This window comes from Erpetoichthys calabaricus, chromosome 7 (genome assembly GCF_900747795.2).
Source record: "Erpetoichthys calabaricus chromosome 7, fErpCal1.3, whole genome shotgun sequence".
Lineage (NCBI taxonomy): Eukaryota > Metazoa > Chordata > Cladistia > Polypteriformes > Polypteridae > Erpetoichthys > Erpetoichthys calabaricus.
Genome location: NC_041400.2, coordinates 138,109,080 through 138,136,281, shown reverse-complemented (window position 1 = coordinate 138,136,281; position 27,202 = coordinate 138,109,080). Strand labels below are relative to the sequence as shown.

At 36.8% G+C, this 27,202-nt stretch overlaps 1 protein-coding gene across 1 annotated transcript in view; it reads right to left on the bottom strand.

The window, feature by feature from the left end:
- Window positions 1-27,202, bottom strand: part of zswim6 (zinc finger, SWIM-type containing 6) — a 228,064-nt gene that overhangs the window by 68,235 nt on the left and 132,627 nt on the right. The window contains exons 3-4 of the mRNA XM_028805456.2: window positions 9,620-9,768; window positions 6,525-6,675 (exon numbers count right to left, since the gene is read on the bottom strand). Coding sequence (XP_028661289.2) covers window positions 6,525-6,675; window positions 9,620-9,768 — 300 coding nt within the window. The remainder of the gene's footprint in view (window positions 1-6,524; window positions 6,676-9,619; window positions 9,769-27,202) is intronic.

The following is a 27,202-nucleotide window of genomic DNA, read 5'->3' as shown; positions in this document are numbered from 1 at the left end:
CTTTTTGTAAATCAGTTGTAATATTAAACATTAATTCTTCTATGTGAAGTCAAGGTAAGAAAACCCACAAATTCCAGTGATGGTGTAGAACAATCTGTAAATTGCCAGCTATTCCAGTTATGGCCACTAGGGGTTATCGCAAATGCAGCACATCCACTGTGACTCCAGGTAAGGGTTCAAAAGTGTCTTAATTCAACACAATACCTCCTAATTGCTCCACCTGTTGGCAACCACAGCCCTGTGAAACCACAGCTCCGCTGCTACATGGTGGGTGTCGAAACAGGTACTTGCCAAAAAAGATGATGCCACCTAGTGTACTGGGGGATGACATACACATGGGAAGCAGTCTCGCACTGTCCCTCATTTCTTCTGGCCTCCCAGCTGGGTAAGGAAATGCTAGCCATTCCAATTGGGATTCTCCACTATTCATATTGTCCATTCACTACTTTTTTCTGCCACACAGGCCCTCCATGTCAGCCTCCTGGCTGGGACAGGGTATGCCACACCTCTCTTCCAGCTTGGTAAAGGAATGGGGTCCATCCACTTTATACGTTTCTATTATAGACAAGGTAGAAGAGTTGGAGTGGAAACTACAAGGTGGTAAGTTCAAATTTGATCAATGATGCCATAAATGACCATAAACTGTGCTGACACAAGGATAATTCTCAGACAAAAATGATTTATTTAATATGCAATTAAACATTCTGGAGATGTGTTTGCTCTTTTGGAAACGAAAGTTAGGGATAAAAAATAAGTCAACACAGCATAGTATTGCAATATTTTGGATAAGAAGATCACTGATAAAATGGAGACATAAATACTGTTTTTATTTATTTATTTTTATATCATAAGCTTATGATTTTATTTTATTTTTTATACAGTTTGGCGCTCACATACAAAAATGCACTGCTTCTCATATCCCTTAGATGGTGCACTGATCTCTTTCTTCTTTATTTTAATAATATAAATACCTGTGAACAATTTTTATTTGTTCACGTAAGAAAAGTAATGGCAACTACTCGTGTTAGCATGGCTACAGAAATTTTTATACAAAATCATATGTTCATGTTTCAGTAGATCATTAGGGGAAATATTAACAACCTCTTGTTAGAGGGAAAAGAAACCTTGACAGAGAAGTTCCAATATGCAATCACTATCACAGGAGAATAGACATCTTACTCAAATGAGACGTGTGTATAGTGGTAAATGTGTTCAGATATCTCCAGCCAGCATTACATTACACAACATGGAAGATTGGAATATTACTGAAACCTCAAACTCAACATGCTTATAGAACCTTGTATATTTGGTTGGATAAAGTCTAATAAATTGTCAATAAAGAAACAGCCCTCCTTTCCTTCTGGAAAAAGAGGCTTTGCTATGGTCTATATCCATCCTTTCTTTCAACTGGCTGATATGATGCTCTCTCCCCTCCAATGGATACGGTCGATTTATATTTCATCTGAAGAGGAAGAATCTGATCTTCTTGGTGCACGTACTTTCCAGTATGGGTCTCTTTCCTCCTGTCATGTACAATGGTTCTGTAAAAAACTTTGTGTGGAAAAAACTGCTTACCACATTCAGGCCTAGATGGTAGCTTTGCCACTTGATTCATCATTGTCTTGGTCAGCTATAAAGTTTACTAAGAAGTGTAAGCAAATGAAAACATTCCAAAAAGTGTTTAAAAACAAATAGGAGGAAGATGAGGAGCATCACAAGATATTTTCTTCCTTGTAACTAATTAAAATAGAACATTTATCAGTATTTAACAACCAAAAAAATACTCATTTTGCTGGTTTACCATCAGTGCCATAACCCAATAAATCCCAATCAATGCTAGATTAATCTAATAAACTATTGTCAAAACTGTGCATTAATGGTCTCCTAGTGTCAAGTGCCTCACATGGTAATGTAGAAGTAAGTAATCCCCAGAATTATTAACCCATATTTTAATATATTCAAAAGAATACATAATCTAAATACAAAACTGACAAATTTCAATGACAGGTTAACAGTACAAATAGAAACCCAACAGGGCTTCAGTTACATTCTGGTATGTATAAGAAAAATATTATTGAGGACCAATTATTATGACAATATTATATTGTGGAAACCTTGGCAATTTTCTCATCAATTGAATATTCCATCAATCCATTTTCTTACCCAATCTGTTCAAATAAATGCAACCAATTTTGCCAGAGGATAACCATTCCAACAAGAATGGTCAATGAGTACCTTTTTGGCTAAAAGGCTTAGTTTTAATTGATACTGCAGAAAAGATTCCGTATTCAAACTGTAAAAGTAACAGCAGTCCCTTTCCCTGGTATTGCCTAAATAAAATGTAATTTTAGAATGACATAGCTAGTGAATATTTAAAGACTGTTATCAGCCTCAAAGGAATACTCCATATAGTTTGTAGTGGTGGCTGAGAAATATTTTAATCTCATGTTTTCTTGGAGAACAGAGATAACAAACTTTCTGATTGAATAAAAGTCTCTGGAGACCAACACTGCACCATAGCAAACAATATTGAAATGTCGATGAAAAAAATCTCACGTTACTTATGTCACAAAACTGACATGTTAAGTAATCCAGTCGTTTGCTACCAATATGCAAAACGCATACATTTTTTACTAAAATTCTATTAAATAAGCACTCTGCATGCAGAGGAAATGTATTCACAGGAACAAGCTTGTGAAGTGACGACAGGACACTTGACTAGTGAATGACTGGGAGATTCAGGCTTTCATCAGTGTTGTAGGTTCTTGGTAAAGAGTTTATTTTAAAGTAACAGCTGGAAACCAGTGTACTAATTCCACTCCATACTTTTAAATAATTCAGTCATGTCCACTTCTGAATTTCTGTTTTCTTGAACTGAAAGAGGTTCAGCTCATTCAGTCTTTGTTCATAGCTTATACATTTCAGTTCTGAATCAGCCTAGTTGCTCTTATCTGTATTTTATCTAGTGCTGCTTTATTGTTTTCTAGTTATTTTAGCAATATGGAGACCAAAACTGGAAACTGTACTCTGGATGAGCCCTTACCACTGTGTTGTAAAGCTTAAGTGTACTTTCCTTTGACTTGCATCTAACAGTTCTATTTCTTATGTGTAACACCTGACAATGATTTACCTTAAATTTCATCTGTAACAAATCTGCCCACGTCAGTGTTCTGGCCAGTACCATCTGTAATGATTTGACTGATTCTGCATTATCTACTGTTCCACCTAACTTAGTTTGTTTTATAAACACTCATAATGGTGCATTTTGGTAGATTTTGGGTTGAGCCTCCTTATGTGCAATCAAGAGTAATATAAATAGCAGTTCTTAGGATTTATGTTTCCATTGCTGAAAATAAGTTGGCATGTCTGAGGATTATTACCTAAAAACTCAATGAGCATGAAAAAAATTATTATAACTAATTTATGCTGAAGTTGTTATTGAAAAACTTTACTTCATGTGGATATCACCCTTATCTTGGAGCTATGCCCAAATAAATTAATTAAATTGCTTTTTTTCCACTTTAGGACAACCTGGATCAGGTGGACAGCAAAATTTAATTCAACAAAGATTACTGTATTATCCATATCATGTCACTGAATAAAAAAAAAAACTCAGAGCTGCCCTGCAAGTTAAAACCCAATCCTTCTCTCAGTCATTCTGGTCAGCACTGGTCACCTATCCAGCATATGGTAAATTGCAACACACAATCATAGCAGAGTAATTGACATTTCAATTCCTTAAACTGTCCACGTAGACTAATCGCGAGACACTCCGCAAACTGTACACAATCCTTTCCAATTGAATACAACTGAGACTCATGACCCAGTAAAACCCAATAGGAAGCAACCCACGAAACCAAAATTTAAGAAACTATGCTCAAAACAATACAATATTATTTCTGACGCAAAGTTTGTTCAATTTCAACTTCTCCAAATAGTGGCCTCTGAGGCACTCTGAAGTATAACATTCTGGAAAGGAAATTAATTTCTGTATTTACAAAATCTAATAAAACAAAAAAGATATTTCAGTAAAAAGGTGGACCTACTCTCCCACAAAGACATTTCAATGAATGAATCTGGCAGTAGCTACACATCTACCTGTCTAAGTCAACTTTCAGATAAGAGAATACAAATTTACATTACAAGAGTTGCTGCTTACAAGGTATCCTCCATATTCCCTCGTCCTTAAAACTTTCTGAGTTCTAAAGTACTAAGACACATTCTTGTCCGTAGCTGAGGTAAGGAACTACAGGTGGCACTGGTAGGTAGGAAGGTGCAAGGAAAATCTTGCTTAAGCCAAAATAAACCACTTCACAGAATAATTAACCCATTTTTGTTTTCACCTTGTGTTAATAAGCCTTGCGATGAAATGTTTATTTATGATGAATTATTAAATATTTAGCAAAGAGACCTGGAAGTGTCCCATGGTCTTAGCGATTTGGTATGCTCTCACAAAATTCATTTCTTCCCTCAATTTTTCCCCCTCTCTTTGGGTACGATTGCCACTAAACTGGCACTAGCCCCCTTCTGGAAATCCTACAAAAATCACTGAATTTCTGAAAAGCCTTTTTTTTTTTTTTTTTTTAATCTCACTATATTAGAATTATCTGCAGCACAAATGAACTATGTCCAGCTTTTGTATCCTACATTAGCAGACTTCTACAAATTCTGTCTGAGGTCTTACTGAGGGGAGCTCTTGCTCATTTTCTTGTAATTTTTTTTCTTTCCCCTCAGGGCTTTACTTGCCCACACTGGACTAAGGTGATTAAACAAGTGGGGTGAATGTTCACTCCTGTCTATTATTATTACTTGTGACCTTTACTTAACTAATACAAATTTGATCACAAAAACTATAATAGAGATGACTGCAACAGAGGAAAAAAATATGGAAATTAAATAATTTAACCATACGAATCATTTAAATTGACATGGTCCAGTGATGAGATCAGAAATTGCAGTCGCAAGTCTGACATATCCAACAACTAGAAGTCGCGTACTGTGCCATCGACATTAGGTATGCTTTTCCTTGCCCCTGGCACTAGTGGAGAATCTGCAAAACTCCTAAATTAACCATTATAGCTAAATCAGAAAAACCTCCACCCTGTACAATAAACATGATTAACAACATGCCCTGAGACAGGCAGCAATAATCACTCGAGGAAATCAAAAGGGACCCATATAAATCAATGGATAAATGAGAATATGAATGCACAAGTATTTATTACAGTAATAAAATCCATTTTACCATGTAAGGTTTTCCTGTAAGAATTTTTCAGAAAAAAAAAAAACAACTTTTAGTTCAGTACATTTTCATACTATACAACTCAAGACAGTTCACTTATTTAAAGGACACAGCCTCTCAGCTCTACAGTGTTTAGCACTCACTCACAATTTGAAGACATCAAGGATAATCCGAACAGACCTATGATTTTTACGTGTGTTTTCTTTCCCCAGGATCTGCATTTTTTCTGATGCAGCCACTTCCCGAATTCTTTCCCTCAATTACCCTGAAAGCCTGCATTGCAGAAAGCATTGCTTAAGTTTTAATGAAAGGATCATTACTCAGCTGGTGCATGGAGGGAATAAAGCTTATGTTATTGTGTTGGCTAATGAATGCCAAGCCAAAATTGACAAAATGTCCCTAGCTTGAAGAGCTGGCAGGCAGTGTGGTGCAGCAAGCCAGTTTGTATTAATCAAATAGGCATCATTCTTGCTGTGTTTGCAGGAGTCATATGTACCTATTTCCTGTCATCTGCTTCACTTCATAGGTCCTTATTAACTAAGTGATAATGACGATTTACTTGTTGAGTGAATTATCTAAATATACAATTACTTCTAATTTAAGGCACTGCATTGTAACCAGGATATGTTTAACCTCATAAAACATTTACATTACTATAAATGTGCCGAAACTCTATGCAATGCAAATCAGTAATGCCTTTTGCTGAGAAGCTCATTCTATACTGCAGGGCATGATTTGCATTTTTCACTTCCTTTCCTTTATCTGCCCCTACTGGCATCTTCAGTGCTCAGGCTCTGCAACAGTGCAATTTTCATTGCAGTAGATATTGACTGTACCTCATCTTTACTATTTAAATATAAATCAAAGGCATGAATATGAACTTTCTTATTCAAACACTTGTGAAACCACAACATACTACCCATACGTTACCATTGCATACAGGAACTCAATCAAAAATAATCACTTGCAGAAAAAAAACATACATCTTACTTTATGAAATATCACTGCTTATCAGTTTTAGTTGCATCTTTTACATTGTACAATTTAAAAATATTATATTATACTTTAATCATGCTGTGCCTGCATGTTATCTCATTTGAATACACAGTACAGTTCTCTATATTAGAATAAAAAAGGCAGTAATGAAAAAAGAAAAAAGTGTTAAATAAAAAATAAATAAATACAACATTTTCCAGCTATACAGTGAGTCAGGGGTATGCAAAAAAGTTCAGAAAAAGCATTAACATAACACAAAACAAGAGTGTGTGCTTGGAGTATTTACCTAACTGATCCCAGAGATGCCTATACTTCTCAGTCATGGTGGTCCCTTGGTGTCTCCACACAGGAAGGCGTGGGTCTGTGATGAACTGCTCTGTGATCAACATCAACATTCGCGCACCGTTGGAGTCCCTCATTTTCAGCATCTCTCGCACCTGGTAATCAAATGCACAGACATGAGAAAAGCAGACTGCAACAAAATGAAGTATTCATATTTATGGTAGGTTCTTTGGTTTATGCTTCTTTGACAGCAGTTCTTCATATTACTTGTATATTAAAGACTGCTTTCTGTTTTAAACCAATTGTCCTATCATTCTGATTCATTGAGAAAAGGTAACTAGTGGGCAAATTCTTGTGAATAAATGTGTCACAAATAAGAGGGAATGATATCCTCTATTGTGCAGAGAAGCAAGGAGATTTTACAACCCAGATTTTCCAACCTAACTACTCCCTCTTAAGTTTTATGTTGAAAACATTAAAGAATGAGAAATACATAAAAATTGTAACACGCAGTACCACCTAAACTTGAAACTAATCCAGAACCACTTTGATCCCGGCAAATATTGTGCTAATGTGAAAGAGGCTTTTGAGGCACTACCTTGGCTGAGCTAGGATGCCTCCAGCCTACATGTTTAGCAGGACAGGGAATGCATGTCTATGACACATGACTGTGCCTTCTTGAAAATAATACCCCCTCTAAAGTTATCTATTCAGAAATAACAGTACACTTAAAATTCTCAAAAGATTATGCTCTATATTCTCAATAAGCTAAACTGCTATGATGATATGGATTGAAAAAAATACAAGCATTAATAGGAGGTTTGAATGACAAGTCAATACAACCTAGTTTGCAAGAAACAATAGAACCAGAAAATATAGTTTCAGCAGAATGCTAATGCTAAAAGCAATAAAATAAAGCCAAATAATTACTTTGCAAAATGCATCAGCAATCGCTGTTAAGAGTATGCATGTCGCATGATGAATGCACTTTGAAATAAGAATGTAATATTGCATTTCTCAGGGTAATAGAATGTTGTATTATTTTGTAACAGACAGCCTGGCTGGTAAGAAGGTGCCAGGATCAGTGGGGACATATGGCTGGCATGACAGAGGATGGACTAGGTAGGGTTCATACTTTAAAAAACAACACAACACTGGTGATTTGAGATCCCTGTCAAGTGTTTGTGTGGGTAAACAGCAATTGAAGGTGGTTAGGTTTATGTTCCATTTGTTTAATAGGCAATGAAGTGTGAAAGAGGTCATGGGGAACTGGCAGAAGACCAGCAGAGCTCCACAAAGGCACTAGCTGGTAACAAGCAGCTTCCACAAGGAACAGTGTAGACAGCATGAAAGTTACAAAGGATGCCTCGCCCTTAACTTCAGAAACTGGAATTTGTGGATGCTGAGATACCTAGGAACACCAGATAGATCTTGAGATGATCCAAGGATTTTCAGTGCAGAATTCTGATTGCAGAATTTACCAGGAAGTAAACCATGGATAGTACTGTATACCTTAAAGGCCATCTCCTAGTGGCACATGGAGAACAGATTCATGAAGCATGTTGGGAAAAGATCTGAAATGGCAGGAAAGCCGTGAGGTCAGAATACAGGAGAGAAAAAGAGTGACTACAAGTGATGGAAAGGGGTACTTGGAGATTAACACAGGAAGGTTGTGGTGAGCCACCCCCATATAGCCAGAGACAAAGAACCTATAATCACCTTACCCAGTGGGGCAGTGAGGCCTTGCTTTAAATATGGTTTCCTGTGTTTTTGGATACTAGGTGCTCTCTCCATAATGAAACCCTCTTTTGCTGTACTGTGGTTGTTAAATACCATATGATTACATGAATTTAACTTATTTTGTACTGAGATGGGGTGGCACTTACAAGTGCCCCACACCATATTTTTGCTAATATAATTAAAGAAAATAAATAACTGACTTATACAGAAATACACTTGATACTATGTCAGAACTTGGCTGGGACCGAAGCCAAGATAAGGTGGTAATAAGAAAACGTATATGTTACCTACACTATTTCAGAATTGGAGTTTGGGAAGTACCAAGGATCACATGACAGGTCTAATGCTTGGAATTAAATTTTAATTGAAAACATGTCAGACTTTTCTGTCAGGTTCTACTGCATGCCATACCAGAATGAAGCCAACTATTAGCCATGCTTGTTTTCACAAAGCACATAAGGCTGTCACGGACAGAGAAAAGAAATTTTGTACACAAAATTGAAATGCTTTACCTTTAACAAACAGAGGAATTTTCAGAAAGTCAGAATGAAAAATGTAGTCATGTTGTGCAATGTAAAGGTTTGAAAAAACACCAAATGAAAAAACTTAAAAAAACAAACTGGCAGTAATAGAAAAACAAGTAAAAAGCCAGAGTTATACTCATTCAGATCGCTCACTCACAGAAACAAAAAGTAATGCATTATTTTAGTCAATTCTAACATTGTAATACTAATCAACCAAAAGCATGCAGTGTAAAAGTAACAATCAGTGCATTAGGTTTTACATTTTAGCTTTCCATACTGAATATTATTTAGGTTAATTTGAATACGTACAGATTTTTCTCTGAATTGTCAACCAAATATTGTTATAGGTATCCTGTTATAGTTATCCCCAGTTCCATTTATAGCAGATCTTCATCAAAAACAATTCACCCATATTGTTAAAATGTTGAAAACGATTCAGATTTACATTCAGTTGATGATAAAACGGGTAGCAACTAGAGAATCCTTCTAATGGAGAAAATGTGATTCCTGTCATGTGTGTTTCTTTTTTATCCATCAAGTGACTTTGTTCAGTCACTTCAGGGGGCTGCACAGCCTGATGATGTTCAGCAACAGAACAGGAAAACAAACCTGTGGTTGTGTGAGGCTCAATACTCATTCAGGCATTTAATGAACAGAAGGTCAAAAACCCAGGATTAAAATTTTTAAAAAGCTCTTCCCACTAGTGATGTATTGTGGCATTTCAGGTGCTGAATTTAATTCAGTAAAATGTCATTTTCCAGTGCTGACAGCAAGTCTGAGAGGGCACATCTCTCCGCGCTGGGCTTCAGCTAACTCTCCCCTTAACAGTACATACCTTTGCAAATAGCAGGTTGAGCTGCTTCCCAGATCCATGGTAACCACATTGTGAGAGGAAGAGTTTAACTTGTTCCTGCACCTGTTCCTCATCCAAGTGCCAGCAATTCTCGTCATCTACACTAGCACCTGCTGTGGGGTCAGGGGCACCTGAAACACATAGCAATGAAGTTGAGTGCTAGAATACCAGCAGGTGTACATGCATTTATTAACCTTACATATTGCTGGAAAATAATAATAAAAAAGAAAAAGAGGCATTTTCAATTAACCATATATTACATTTGAAAACTGACACTCAATACTGGTCATGTTTCTTGTTTAAATTTGTACTATACTATAAAATACGACTGATAGACATTTACACAAATCTGAAAGTAAATATTAAACAGAAAAAAAATACTTTAAACATTAACAAATGACTTTATTCTGTAAAAATGTGCAGTATAAACCATGGCAAACAAATGTTTAAGAGGAAAATGTGCTGTTTTTCCTGTTTATTTCATATTATTTCTTTTTTCCCTCCTCTCATTTGTCTCCTATATACACTGGACAATTCCACTTTTCCAAAAAAAAACACTTAAATAACAAATGCTGACAACTCAGTCAGAAATTATTAAAAATGGGTTGCCAGTACAGTCATGCACCAATTTACAGCTCTATTTGGGACCAACCATTTGGCTGTATGATAATCACAAAGTGTACAGGTCATTGAATTTGAAGCTCTGTGGGTCTGGTGTGAGCCACTGACACATGCACTTCAACTGCCAATACAAAGTAGCAGAAATCATTTTCCATATCTCGGTGGTCGCATGGTGGTTCCATGTAAGGCAGTGTTTCTCAACCACTGGGTTGCAACCCGCATCGTCGTCACCAAAATGATTGCTAGCGCAGCATGGTATGTTTCTCAATTTCAAAGTGAGCTCATTTCACCAAGGGGAACCACCAATTGCGCTTGTTTCCTCATTCGGTTGGTTTTCAATTGCTACTACTAGGTCTTCAATCAATGTAAAAAGCCAAAACTGGGGTGCGAGACCATAAAAGTTGAGAAATACTGGTGTGGAAGGTGGTGCAGGCAGAATACATAAGAATTAGCCACGTGGAGCAGCGCCAATCTAAACAAGAGTCATGAAAACATATGAGAACCTGTGAAATAATAATAATAATAATGATAGATTTATGATTACATCTGGTTTTGGCAATTTTAGAACGTTATTACCCTACTGCTTTCCTATGGCCCTCAGCTGTTAAGTGTGAATAGCCTCAACTCTGTTAGCCGTAATTCGGTGCATGACTGTATTATTATGCAGCTCTTCTAATCTGGAATGTCAGATTTGCTGTTATCGCCAGGCAGTCAAATGTCTCCTGAGCACACACAACTGTGCTAAGCTGGGAAAATGAGCATAAAAGACATACTTAATAAGACAACCAGTACAACTGCAGAATACCAAATCTATATAATCGATGTGTCAAGTTTCTGTGTCTGGCCACTTGAAATATTTTGAGGAAAAGCTTGGCAGTTACATTTCCTTTAGTGATGCATCATCACAATAAAAATACTTGCATATAACTTGCCACTTTATAAAATGACCACTATAAAAGCAAGACAGCAGTCAACACAATTTGTCTGATCTTAAATACACTCTGAACCTGAGTAGGTTCTTCCAGCACACACCCAATAAACGGCCTAATCACAGAAAAATTAAATTCACACACGCAAGATTAGCATAATTTTTCGTGACCATTACCAAGATGGTTTAGAACATGAAATCATAATGAAAACAATTAAGATGTGCAGTTGGGTTTAAACAAACATTAGAGAACAACCTGCAATGCTCAGTCCAGTACTTTTACACAAAGCTGGAGGAAATTGAGTACTAAAAGCAAAAGCTGTCAGAATAACAGCCTCAGGGATCCTGAAGTTAATGATGGGTTCTGGAAAGTAAATAATAATACACGTCATAGGCAACACAAAACCTGCAAGATCAGCAACAAGCTAAATAGTTTCTTTGCACTGTAATTTGTGGTATTATCAATTATTCATAAATGCTTTTACCACTTAAGATATGAGAATGAAATTTGAAACATAATTTAAATTATTACTTTTATTCAAAACAATTATAAGATGCGCTAACAACTGTAGCTAAAGCTCAGTACATTTGACAATTTTTTTTTTTTTTTTTAGTTGAATCAGATCCCACAATAAATGTTCAATAAAACTGTTATACAGTATTAATAAGTAGTTCATGACATGACAAGAACTAATTGTGGTATAGCGGGTCCGCAGCTTCAAAAAAATAAGGGCCAGGTTTTAAATCCGTATTGCTGTGTCATTCTCCGTGGGCGCGATTGCACGACCACAGGGAGTTAATGAGGTAGTTGGAGCGAGTCGCACTTGCACGTGTGGGTGTGATCGTTCTCAATTGCTTCATTGGCTTCCTGCGGCGTGTGATTAAGGCGCTGTGCCCACGGAGGTGCGGGCGGATGTGTATATATTCGGGTCGACACCAGGAAGGGGGATGGATAGATCGATCGAGGAGAAGACAGAGGAAAAAAGGAGGTTAAAGGACAGGTAAAACAGTCTTGGAACGTATGATCTGGCCACCTGTAAGGAGGAGACGGCACGAGCTGGGGCCCCGCGAAGGAGCGTTTGTCTGTAGCACTCTAGGGGCTAGTTTGCCCCACTGAATGTTCTGTTGGAGTGGGATGAGCAAGGCAGGTGTACTCCCGAGGGATCTGAGGAGCGACTACGTGAGCGAGAAGGATGAAGGGAGGAGAGCCGACCTCGGACGGTCTGGCAGTGATGCATGTAGGCAGCCAAGACGGAGGTTGGCCGAAAGGAGCTCGTGGCTGCTGGGTCACTGCTGGCTGCGGGAGCAATGGGTGAGCTGGGGAGAATGAGAGACGGAGGTGGGCTGTGATCGTAATAAGAGAGACTGCATTTTAACTTCTGATTTTAACCTCGGATTTTAATGGATTTATTTATTGATAATTGTTTTTACCCCCACTTTGCACTTGTTTTTATGGATTATTTATTGAAACCAGATGCACTGCACTTTTTGTTAGGACACTGTTTGTTGTTTTGAAATAAAAGCACATTGGCACTTTGGAAATACCCCCTGGCTTCAATTGAGAATTGTCCTCATATGTCAGCTCATCTCGGTGACATTACTGACGGTGTTGGGTTCAAGAGGTCCCAGCAGTGTGATGGGAGCATGGAGCAAACCTGCATCATCACACTAATAAGCTTTATTTATTTATTTGTTTGTTTCTAACTGTTATGAATAAATTGAATCAGATTACTATCAGGACAGCTAATTTTGCCTTTTTACATTCAGGATCATGAGATGGCCATTGGATGTATGCTGAAACAATGATGAAACAAACTTAAACGAATGCCAATTCAGCTCAAGGTACACTCAGAAGCGCTCATTCATTCACTTATTTTGTGCATCAACAATAACACCAAGGCATATTTCATGCCAACAATCTTCCTGGACAAACCAAAAAAAAAAAAAAAAACAAACAAAACAGTGCGTGTGCTAATTGAAAGCTTTCATACACTGCACTTTCATTTTAAATTCAAAAATGATAATGTCATTCCTCATTACTGGCAGGAGGACACATAAATCATAACAGCATAGAAAAGCAATTTTGGGGAAATCTAATCAAACCAAAATGCCACCCTAAAGAATTTTTTAATTCAGGCAGACACATCTCTTTGAGGTAATACAACAAATGTGCAATTGAACTGTGAAAGGAAGTTGGAGTAGCTGGACAAAATATTAAAACTCAATGCAGACAGTGGCCTGGACAAGAGCTGACCCCAGGATCCCAGAGCTATGATGCATTATGTGTACTACTGTACCACACTAGTACATCAGCACTTTATAAATTAATACACATGTCACTTTTATACCCGAAATGTAGATTGTACAAAAAAGTGCATAAAGAGGTTGCTGTTAGTATCAGGCTCGGTTTGGGTCTGTTACATTTGTAAGCTACCTTGTACAATAACAACAGACTTTCATGAATGATTACAGGTCATCAACAGTATTATCCCAGAAGAGAGCTATAATAACTCTACAAGACAAAAATCTTCTGAATAAGAATAAAACACTCAGGTCTGTGTGTCAGTCCCTCAGAGCAATCTGATTGGTCAGTTTGGCTTTGGTGAGGCAAAAATGCATGAGGAGGAGTGAAGGCGCACAGTGAGAGAGTTGCCTTCAAAGGTGGAAAGTATAAAACTGAACTGGAGGTGATGACTCGAAAATAATGACAAGGATTGAGAAGCAGCCCTTACAGGACAGAAGGAGCAATGGCAAAGTGAGGTTCAGACACACATGCAGATAAAGAGGAAAGGCACTGGAGATACATGTAGAGAAAGAGATAGCAAATATTTTTTTTAATTATTCTGTTACCTGTCTTTGCCTGGCTGGTAAATTAATAATTTCAATCTGTGTGTACATTGTTTTAGGGTTTAAAAAGTATCAGACAAAACAGAATGGTTACTAAACTCTGAGATTAAAAATGCAGGTCAAAAGTGCTATTGAAAAAATGCTCTTTGTTATAAAAAATAATAATTGTACATAAAATCAGTCTTTCTCACTGTTAAAATATCAGATTTTCTATATACTGTAACAGCAATCCTCCTGTTTTATCCAATTCCAAATGGGCAAAAAACATCTGAAACAGAACAACAATATAGACATCATAGCATGAGTACATTAGAGTACAACATTTCCCACTTTCTTTACATTAAAACAATGAAGAAACCCTATTTTAATTGAAAATTGGAATACTACAGTAGGTAGAGGATTTGTCCTTCAATTTTACATACAATAACTGTAATTCAAATAATACTGCCATTTGGCAGAAGGCAGCTTAGACAGAGGGCATGATGGGGAACTGGCTGTACAAGCTTGAGGTGAACTTCAACCTCTAATCAGCTATATTAGCCATATGAATGGAGGGCCAAAAAACATCGAAGGAGCAGAAATAATGGTGATGCAGGCGAGATGAAAAACGGCTTTAAAAAGCAAAGATGATACAGACCGAATATATACAGAATAAACAGAGCAGATGGAACACCATATATACACAGCCACTCAGCCTGCAGATTTTGTGCACACTTGAATGTACATTAGAGTATATTTTATATTTTTGATCAGTATGGAATCTGAAAAGAAAGTAGTCACAAAAGAAAACAGATGAAAAAGTTATTACTTTAGGGTCTAACAAAAGATGACGAGATCTGTCACCAGCTAAAGACTGCAGATACACCGCAGACAGCTGCCTTTACCTCAGTCTTGGATACTAAACTGGACAAATTCAGTTTATTACTATTTCTTCCAGGGAGAGTCTACAGTCAAACTTTTATTTTCCATAAGAGCCATCACTCCTAGATGTTAGTTTTTTCAAAAATGTTCATCACCACATGGCCTGTTCATTCTTGATATTATGTTTTGTATTAAGATACTTTGTTGCATGATTTATTTTCAAAAGAACTGGTGTGCTGCAATTATTGGTTACTGTTTTACCTTATACTTTTACATAAAGGCCATGCTTCAGCAAAGAGTAATTGATATTTTTGAAATTTCGAAATTATTATCATAAAATTAAAAAGAAAAAAGCACTATCACTGTCTGACAAAATAAGCTGTCTGAGTATCTTTAAAATGACATTATACACTGATCACTGACTTGCCTACACCCAGAATTGACTTCTTTTATGTAACCATTTTTTTTAATCATAAAAATTAAAGTCAGTCCAGTCAGGCTCATTAAACTAAACCCACAATGCACATAAAACAAAGAAGGACAGATGGCATAGGTGCAAAGATCAAACTACAAGACCCTAGTAACCTCATGTTTCCATGTACAAACAAACCAGTACACTGGTGCTGTATGGTTGTTTTTGGAAAGCAATAGGAGTAAGATTTGGAATCTTAAATAAAACCTCACTCTGGCCTTAAGTACACAAAAAGCAAAAGTGGTGGCTTCCATGTCATACTGAGAAAATGTTGCACCTGATGGCCATGGTGACATGTAAAATGCTTAAGTAAGCTATGTTCTAACATATTACAACACAACCTTCTCAAACCTACTCAACCCAATTCAGGGGTGCAGCAGCATATCCTGGCAGCACTGGGCACAAGACTCAAAATAGCCCTGGACAGGGTGCCAGTCAATCACAAGGTCTGTACACAAACTTTCGGGGCTAGCTACACTCTTTAATAAATCACAGTACAGAAACTGCACTCATTAAAGTAGTAAATGACTTGGTCGTGTATCTGTCCTCATCCTCTTAGATCTGAGTGCCGCATTCTTTGAAACCATTGATCAGAATATCGCCTTAGTCAATGAGTGGCCCTCTCTGGAAGAAAGAAAGAAAGAAAGAAAGAAAGAAAGAAAGAAAGAAAGAAAGAAAGAAAGAAAGAAAGAAAGAAAGAAAGAAAGAAAGAAAGAAAGAAAGAAAGAAAGAAAGCAGTTATTTTAAGGCATACTCTTACCACTAAATATATTCTCACTGAAGCCAAAAACTGTATGTAATAATAATAATAATAATAATTAATTCATTACATTTATATAGCGCTTTTCTCAGTACTCAAAGCGCTATCCACACAGGGAGGAACCGGGAAGCGAACCCACAATCTTCCACAGTCTCCTTACTGCAAAGCAGCAGCACTACCACTGCGCCACCTGTGATGTAAATGTGTGTGAGCGCGTACATATGTATTCTAAGCATTTCAGTTTATACATACACGTCCATTTATTAGCACAAATATAATTTGAAAAAAGCAAGTGTAATATCATCACAAAACGTAATGTGGAAACATAAACAGAGAAATTCATTAATCCATCTACCTAGAAAAGCATTAATCCATCTATCTGTTTACATGCTCGGTTTATTCACAACCAGATCACCATAATTCAGAGAACAGTCCACTGCAATAGACTCACACTATCATAACTACTCTACCTTATAAAAAGAAAATTTACAATTTTCAAAAATGTAACCTACATGTCTTAGCAGATTTTTGCAGGTTAATGATGGGCATTTTGATTCACTTTATTGATTTGATACTTACAAACTATCAAATTAAGTGAATTGATCTATTTGATTCATCCACAATAAAAGAACAAAAGTCTTTCTCTTGTCACCCTGAATGAATTGCAAATTAATTATTTATTTAATTCTAATATGTTTTTTATATTTTTTATTTATTAAACATGCTGGTAATTCATACTATATAATATTGAAATCGCTGAAAGCATAAAGCATGACAATACAGTGAAAATGCATAATTAAAATAAGATTGCAAACTCAACAATCGTATCTGAACAAGAACTGTGTGGCTCATTCTCAGGTAATGATTCAGCAATTCGATTTGTGAATCAAATGAATGAGATTTGTGTGACTCATTCACAAATCAAAGCTTGACAATATAGTGAAAATGCAGAATTAAAATAACACAGCAAGTTCAACAATCATATTTGAACAAGAATGGTATGACCTGTTCTCAGTTAATGATTCAAACTTGAATTAGTTAATGATGCATGTTCGATGCTTTCAATGAGCTGTAAAAAATGTGCACTAAAATAAAACTGAAAGCAAATAATTGTTAGAAATCAGAATAATATTTGCATAAGGTTCTGTTTTGCCCGACTAATTTCTTGAAAGTACAAAAGGACAAATATATTAGTTTAATGTTATGTTTATACGTTCCATTTATAACAGCTCCATTAATAAGTTGTATCGAACAGACAAATATACCATTCTAATATAAATGTGTATGATGAATGAGAGAATAATCAATGACAATGTTGTCAATAACGGTTTAGTTCGGACTACTAAAGATTTATAAGTGAATTGAATGAGAACCATGAATCAGATGGGCAGTACTTGCACATATACTTTAAACATCTACGTAAATGAAAGAGGCTGATGGCATCACGCATCAGCTTTAGCACTCCCACTGAGCTGTACTGAATTGATTCCTCCATTCTCGCAAATCGATTCCTATTATTCAATTGAAAAAAGTCGTTCAAAAGAAAGAATCATTCAGGAATCACCCTTCACTAGTATAGGTGCCCAACAGACAAGACACTGGGATAGAAATGACACCTAGGCCCCTCAAGCTGTGGAGCAACCAATAGGACCAACATGCCAACCTTTTATACAGTTAACCAGTTGGTGAATTAAAGTAAACAGCTGATGCTACCTTCACTTCTAGCAAATGGAAACAACTGCCCACTTAATTCAAATCAATGATGACACTGGAAGAACACAAACTTCGTAAAGGGATAAGAACCACTTACAATTTCCACAAAATATATGGAAGCAAAAGAGTAATTACGGTAATTAAATTTGATTCCACTGTGTTAATATCTAGCAACTACGCATGCCTTCCATCTTTCATCAGACTGAAAAGTGTTTAGCACAACTCCTTGGGACATGTAGTAGTCCTGAAGTCCAAGTCAGCAAATTTGACAGTGCATAAACAGAATAGGCATCCAAATCTTACACATACAAGAATGTATTAATTTGTTTAAGGAACAAGAAAGATCAATGCTTTTAAGCTAAACAGACAAATGAAACTGATGAGTTTTAATAACGACTACCGGTTAAAGGTGTATATTAACACTATAATATGACCCCATAAACCTATAACATAATCAAGGAATTTCACATATTCATCAGCTAGTTTATTTGAACCAGCAATTGTAGATGAGAAAACAGTGCCTCTGATCATTTTATTTAGAATTGTCTAAACTCACACTTTAGCGTTTTTAATTTTTAAGTAGACAATCTCCTCATCTTATCAAATTGTCAAATCCGCATACAGTAATCCAATTCAGATCCACCTTGGGCTGGGGTCTATCCCAGAAGTACTATGCTGGGCAGGAAGTAGTCCAATATAGTGTGACCCGTTGATCACATGAGCTACTCACACCGACACATAAAAGCTGATTTTGATTTTTTCAGTTAATCTTACCTGCACATCTTTGGAGACAGGCTAAAAAAAAAACAGAATACCCAGAGGTAAATCACCACAGACAAAGAATTCAAAGCCAAAATGCGGGATCCTTGAGTTAACAGTTCTACCCAATGCACCACCTTGCCATCAAGAATGGAATTCATTTGAGACTATTTGAGGTTTTTGCAGATGTATGCTGATGAAACCTTGCTCTACCTCCTCAAGTGTTTTAATTTGCCTTTTTTTTTTAGCTGAAATTGGTGTACATTTTTAATCATTTTATAAAATACTAGCTGTGTAAGCCCATGCTGTAAAAAGCCCGGGATCCAAGAAACTATTGAAATCATCAGAAAAAAATTGAAATGTAGAGATAGATGTCAGGTAATTGAAAGGAACTACTCTGGGCATCTCTCTCCTAAGAGGTTTCGTTTTGCCGACATGCTCACATCGCTTGTGCATTATCGGCTAAGCTACTTTGTCTTTCTTCAGACATTTTGTTTTGTCAATATACTCGCCTCGCTTCTGTATTAGCGGCTAAGCAAGTGACTCTTTCTTCAGAGGTTTCATTTTGCCAATGTGCTGGCCTCGCTTGTGTATTAGTGGCTAAGCGAGCTTGTTTCTTCAGAGGTGGAGCCCTTACCCTGGGCCGGACAGACAGACACCCACACTTCTATGCATATACATTTATATATAAGATGGATGGCTCTGTTGATAAGCATTAGGAAAATGCTAAGCAGAATGCAAGAGGTTTTTAGAACATGGACTTTAAATGTATCCCTTTCTCACTGATGTCACTTTATTTTGAAAAATTCTTCTCTCCATGTGCTTTCAGTAATTCTGATTTGTAAAACTGTGTGATAATTTGTAAGCAAAAAGCTGAAAATTAAATATTCATGCACTGTAGCTCTCTGGGCTGTGTGATCCTTTCCTGTTTATTTTATATACAGTAAATCATCCTTTAATCTTGTTGACTGGAAAAGTGAATAAAGCAGTGCTGACTCATTTAAGATGTATAATTTACATATAGAAAGCACTAGTTTCATTCAGTGCAGAATATCACACAGTAACGTGTTGTGTTTGAGGATTTCAGGGAAGCATGAAATGGGCATTAAGCTTCAGGGCCAAAGTGGACTAAATGAGAAAAGGAGTACCATTACTAAGAAGAGAACTCCTCCAACAATTAATGTAGGCAGCCCAGAACCTCTGTGGAGTGCTAGTCACATAAGTAATGGTGTGCATTACAAATAATTTCACATCACTATCTATCTATCTATCACATAACATTTATAAACTCCTCAATGCAATTCAGGGTTGCAGAGGTTTGGAACCAATTCTGACAACAAGGCAGGAGCCAGCATTGAATAGAGGGCTAGACCATTAGAGGGACCACCCATACGTATACACATCCACATTTGCACAGGGTCAGTTGTAACCCACATGTATTTGGGATGTAGGAAGAAAATTGGAATATCTGGAGAAGAACCAATATGTTGGATTTATTCATCTAATGTCACATTACACATTTGTTGTGGGGTATATCTGATTTGTTGACCAGAGTCTCTGATCGCGTTGTTGAAAATTGCAGCCCATGTCACATTTAATGACCAAACGCCCATCCTCCAGTCGTGCTCTCCCTTTTATCTGATAGTCAGTAGCTTGCTGCCTGACAGAGCCAGCACTTAACAAAGGGTAACAGCTGTAATAGGTTCAGCAGCAACTTCAGCCCTTTATTTTTTTTTCTATTCTGTTATAGTATGTAAAATATGAGACATCAGAAAGATGAGCTTCTCATCTGTTTGTCAGGTTCAAAACACCTGCATTTCTTATTCCTCCTCACTGCATTCTATGCATCGTACTGCCAGCTGAGCATTCATTGGTTGTCAGGTCTCCTGCGTACAGAGCAGCCCCAATGACTTAAGACAAAATCTAACCGTCTTATTGTATTGTAGCCAGTCATTGTCTAGTTGCAGTGAGTCACATCAGGTGATCGGCTTAACAGGGGCACGCTGCTGACTGCCTCAGACTCAAAAAGATTATGTAAATGAAGGCTACAAAACATCCAAGATAATTGTTGCATATCAAGCTGTGTCTTGTGGTTACACACACACATTGTAAAATAGTTTATACATGTCATTTTTTAACAAAAAAGCACCAATAGTTTCATAAATTTTAAAAGAACACCTGTGAGCACACCATCTCAGTGTTTGTCTTCTTCCACAATAATGTTTCACCCCCCCTGGGGTGTGACTGAATGACCAATTCACAGTAAATGTTTTGTGCCATATGGTTGGTTTTGTTTTGATTTACTTCCGTATTTACGCACGCGAATAGAAAATGTATTCTTACCACAAGAAAAACAGTACCAGGAAAATGCGACAAAATGATTATTTCCAGATCCCTTTTGCTGCCACAAACATGCATTAAAAACACGGAGGGCAATCTTTTCTTATATTGAAATTTTTGCCGCTTCATCTATAAATCTTTAGGCTTTTATTTTTAAGTGATGCCCCATGCGCCTCTATTGTAAAGCACCAGTGAGGGCAAGATATTTTTTTGAACATATTAAAAAATGATTAACTTTAGAACACAATATTGCATGGCTAATGCATACTGTATATACCATGTTTGTGTAAAAATAACTTGGATTTGAAAAATACCAAACTTATCCTTTAAGGCAACAACAATACCCATTGTGTCATCATACCACTCGCCAATTGTTCTTCAATGACAGAAATTAACGGGTCACAAAATAAAAAAATCTCCTAAAGCTTTGGCATAAATTACTGCAAATCTCAGTGCAGCTACACAGTCATAAATATCTTGAACTGTCTATTCATTTTCAAACCTGCTTATTCCAGTTCAGGGTCATGGAGGAAGAGCGCCAACCTGAACTGATAAAAATTGGTAACATATGCAAAAAAAAAAATAAGAAAGCAAAACTACAGTCTTGTAATTAGATCCAAGTTGCCATACTTTCAGTAATACAGTTCAGAGTGTTGTGTTTTTTTTATTTTTTAAGCAGCTGGTGAGAAGCATTTCTCAGTATTCTTGCCAAATAAGTTGCCTGTTTTTTTTTTCAGCTAAAAAAATAACCATTTTTATGTAGAAAGTATAAATGAAACAAGACAGAACCTCTTAGCATGAGCTGAAGCAAGCCTCATGGAATAAGTGCTCAGTAAATCAGATGAAAATGCGGTGCTAATTAGCCTTCCACTTCCAGAATTGTGTAGCACAAAAGAAAGCAGCAGTGTTCCTGCAGACTTGATACCATATGGGTTTTGAAACAATAAGGTGCTCATTTGAGCTTTGCCACACTGTTAACTCTAAGTGGATGCTAAATTGTTTTTCTTTAAAAAAAATCAAAATGGGTGAATGTTTCCCATATTTGTTTGACTTAACTGTGTCTTTGATGTTCAATGGCTGAGTCAGTGCTTGGACACAGAAGGCACAGATGTGGTGTAGGGAGCAGCACATTTCTGGTGACAGCAGTTGTTGCTCAAAGGCATGGTTATAAAAACCAGAGCCCCTTTATTCATGTCAAGGAGTCAGCCTATTGCAGGGGGGTGTTGAAATTAAATACCCAGACTACGGTGCAGTACAGGGAGCTACAAACCTAGAGCAAAGTCAAACAACAACTTTTTTTTTTTATTTTTTAAAACAGGTCTTGCACTTTTTATATGGCATAAGCTCAGTCATCATCTGGACCAAATTTATTCTGCATGGACCTAAAAAATTAAATTCCAGTTATTGACAGGCACTGGATTAAGTGGATTTGAGAATGTTAAGGTATGTTATCTGCCATTCTGGCCACTACTCTTAAAAATGTGTTTTCTAGGCTTAAAGATTCCTAAGCTACTGTATGTGGAAGGCATCAGTGCTTGGTTATGTGAACCAGAAATAAAAAGATGACCATTTTCATAAAAACTGACAAGTGGCAAATGACTAGCAGATTTTTTTTCTGAAAGGCTTAGTTTATATATTCATAACTTTGAGATCTTTCTAATATGTAGTACTACAAAAAGACAACAGGACATCTTAAGCAAACACAGCCAGCTCTTGGTTCCAAAACAATTTTATGGGAACAAAATTATCCCATTGTACTAGGTCCTAGTATATTCAAAAAGAAAATGATGGGGCATGTTATATGTAACCCTCATTAAAAAATGAATTATGATTTCCTGCTTTAGCATGTCTAATCATGGTTTTGTGTATCAGTTGCAGAAGTTGCCTCCACTGAAATAAATGTATAGCACATTCTAACAACTACATTAAACACTCAGCCCAGTGTTTCAAAGGCTCCAATTTGCAGTATTCTACAGATACTGTAAGCTTGGAATGACTAAAAAAGCAACTAATGTGGAGTAGGGAAACTACTTTAATTTAGACTACTTAAATGTGGAGGGGGTGATCAATAAAACTCAGCCTGAGTATAACCAAACTAGCTTCATTTTTCCAATGTAAACCAATAAACAATAATATACTTCTTATAATGTTCACAAGCCTGAAAATGCCACTTTAATAAAACTTTTCTTAAACAGCCGACTTGATGTCTTCATCATTGAGATAAGACAATAGGTGACCGTCACATGGTCTGCGGAGAACAGCGTGGTAGTGGCATCTCTTTAAATAAACAATTTTGCAGTGCAGCCTTTGTAACCTATAGAGAGTGAGTGGGGGCATTGTCATGAAGCAGAACTGAGATGGCCGAACACTTTCATTGCTGATTTTTACAGATTTGAATAGGCAATTTGGTAGTCAATCACTATAATATTGACTAATTATATAGGCCTTTTGAGATGTGTCATTAGTAAGAATGATACTATCAACATCCTAAAAAAATATGTATATAGTCTTACCCAGATTGGCTTGAACCTTGAGCTGATGACATTGAGGAATGTTCAATAACTCAAGAGTCTCTTTGGAACCTTACATGTGGAGATGCTTCCCTTCAGGTGTCTCTGCATACTGAAGAATGCACCAATATTCTTCATGTTTTAATTGAACAAGTAGAACCGACCCATAGCTAATCAAAATGTCTCCTTTCTCACACACCATCACTATTTAATCCTTCATAAAAATTCACGGCACAATTTTCTACTGCTGTAAAAGCTGAAGGCTAGCCAGACCTTGGATCCAACTTACAGAGACATTCTGCCATAATGGAATTCTATAGCCGATCTCTTAACTATGCAACAACGAAATTTACAAAAGGTGCATTATTCTTTAGCATTAGTGATCCATTAACTTAATAATTGTTTTTGCCTATTTTAGAATCCAGTTTTGGAATTATTATTGTTATGAAGGAAGAAGCATACACTATAAACCATAAACACTAGACAATTAACAATTTTAACAATGCAGAATCAGCACCATGAAATAATAGGGTTATATTCAGGGTCAGGCTCAAACCTTTTTGAATATCCCTCCTATAAAGCAAGTCTCAATGCTATCCAAGTGATGATTAAAACACTTAAAGAAAAACAAAAAAATCTTTACATTAATGTCAATAAAAGTAAAAGCAACTCATGGTGTTTTTGTCGCATTTGTATAAGAGATAGTAATATTAATGAGTAAGTGATACATGGTATACTAATCCTGATGATGAAAAACCACTCTGCAATCTGACTGACTGTTATTAGACTCATGGAGGTAACTGGCAGAAGAAACAGGCACATCAGGTTACAGAGTTGCCTACTGGCTTATAAAGATGGATCCAAAATGGGTGTTGGTTTTTCACTTGCATTATATAAGACAACACTTACTCAAGTTCACGGGTGTTCCTCAGTACTACACAGGTGCAACAGAGGCTTGTCCACAGGTACCTAGTTAGCTTACAAGCCAATTAATGCTTTGTCTTACCTGTTGTATCATATTGAAGAGGGAGGACTGTTTTTAAAGCCAAAACTAAAGTGATTGCTGTTTTAATCAATTGAATTATGCAAGTGGGCACAGTGACAGATTATTCATGTCACTGCCTCACAGCTCCAGACCCCACTGTGAGATGTTTGCACTTTTCCCTTTATCTGTGTTTTCCCTGAGTATTCATATTTCCTTCTGCATCCTGGTGATGGGCATGTCAGTTTAATTGGCAACTCTAAATTAGCTCATTATTAGTTCAGGAGCTGGTGTGCACATTATTGAGGCCAGAGATAAAGGGCCTGTTCCAGCTTTGTGCCCAATATTAGTAGTATGAGCTGTGGTTCTCTGTTAACCATTAATGGAAAAGCGGGTTTTGGAAGGATATATGACTGGATGAAGAATTTATAGTTTACATATTCATTTGGTGAGAAAGCTGGTAGACACAAGTGACTCACCAGGACCTAAACTGAGAATATTCAGTTTAAAATATACATCTGTTTGAAAACTGCATAATGTTTCAGACAGATACTTGCTTCCCAACATGTATGTCTAGGGTTTGTTTTACTCACAAATACAAAGCTTACATTTCTTGAATAAGTGGATTTTGAGATGCATCATGAAAAAAAGCCAATTGAATTTCATTAGCTGACAAAAGAATTTAGAAACAATTATTGTGAACATTAAAACAAAATATTTATAAAAATCAAAAATATATGCAGTTACGGAATGTACCTCAGTGCTTCTACAGGAAGCATCTCATTTACCAGAGGGCAATACTATTATTAATACTGCTGCTATAACGAGAGAATTACTTTTTTCCTATAATTTGCTTTAACATTGTGGTTGATTTTGCGACCTCTCTCTCATCATGCTAAGTATAATAGTTTTCTTGTGGTACCGATTCAAGAGACACACAGTGGGCCGAGGGGAGGGGGGCAGGGCCCTCCTCTCTCACGCTTCAGCCTCGGGGTGCATCTTACATCCGCTTAACTAGCGAACGAGAGAACTACTTAACGGGTTAAATACATTTTTTTCTAGAACTTGCTTGAACATTCCGCTTGATATTGCGACTTCTCTCATCTCGCTAAGAATCATAGTTCGCTTGCAGGAGCGATATATTCACGCTAATCCGAGAAAGAGGCTGGGGGCCGAGAGGAGGGGGAAGCATGATGTCAGGAGTGGGGAGCCGGGTGGGGCCCTTCTCACTCACATGCCAGCCTCCGTTTGAATCGCTCTCTCTTGCCATGTATCTTTATTGACTTTTAAAGTTTGTCCTTTTTCACTACTACGCAGGCGAAGCCGCGGGGGATGGGTAGTATATTATATTATTATTATTATTATTTTATATATATATATATATATATATATATATATATATATATATATATATATACATACATACACACACACACACTAGGGGGCTTCGCCCCCCTGCTTGCTTTGCTCACCAATCCCCATGTTTGGTTTTCCAGATACACATTTAAGACTTTTTTTTTCTGTGAATTGTTGCTATTTCATTAGTTTCATTTTTATTTCAGAACTTCTTTAAAAACAATATTTGGAATCTTTAGAGTCCCAACATCCTGAATCTTTTTAATGAGGTCCGTGAGACGTGTTTAATGACTTTGTACCATAATTCAGGACAGGTTTCTCTGTTTGGAATTTCAGCACAGACAAAATGATCTACATCATCAGCAGTTAATAATTTTTTTTGAAAAGTAACCAATAAATGCATGTGAGGTAAACTCCGTTTTTGAAATTCTCTGACTTAAACTTCAAAGCCATACAATATTTACATACTTCAGACATATCACCTATGTCCATATATTCAATCTCTATTTGCCTTTTCGTTATTTCTCCGAGTAATAAATTCTCTTTGTTTGTGCTAATTTGATCTTTACTAACTTTTTTTGATATTGTAGCAACCTCCGTGTCTGGCTCTAAAAGAGAAGAAGTAAAAAAAAAAAAAAACAGACAGACGTAGTAAAGTCTCACAAAATTTTTACTTGAACAATCAAGAAAAAGAACGCAGACTTTGTAGCCCCAAACACAACCTTCTAGCACCCTCTCCAACCCCTCCTCCCATCCTGGGACCCCCCCCCCCCCACCTTACAGCATCAGTCAATACCCCGCTGTCAGTCTTCCATGCTGTACTCCGCCCTCCCTCAATCGAACCTAACAGTCACTCCAAAAAAAATAAAAAAGACTTCAACCTGGAAGGGACGCTACAATACTTTCAAATTTTCCTGCTTTCATATTCTTTACCTTTCTCTGCATGTGTATCGCGCCATTGTTTTTTTTTTTTTTGAGCCTTTCGAATTCCACTGCTTTCATAATCTCTAACCTGCTCTGCATGTGTATAGAGCCAACTTTTTGAACGTCTTTATGAAGTTAGAATTAAAAGACAAAGTATGAGCCCGATTGGACATGGTTTTTTGTCAATTCCACTTGTTCCGGACTGATTATTACTTTCCTTATTTTCTGAATTTGCACCTAGATTATTCTTTTTCTTTTTTGCATTTTTTTCTCTCCAACGCTTTTAAGTCTCTTTTCTCTGCACTACTCTTTCTTCTTTGCTTAGTCGTCGACATTTTATCTATAACGTATTGTCCTTATACGCTTTATATGCGCTGAGAGCCCTGGATCTATGTGTGCTCAAAGGCTTGACATGACTGAGTGTTTTGCTGCCCATGGTCTTATTTGATATTGGTTTTAAGTAGGGTGTGTCTTGCAAGAATCTCATGGTCC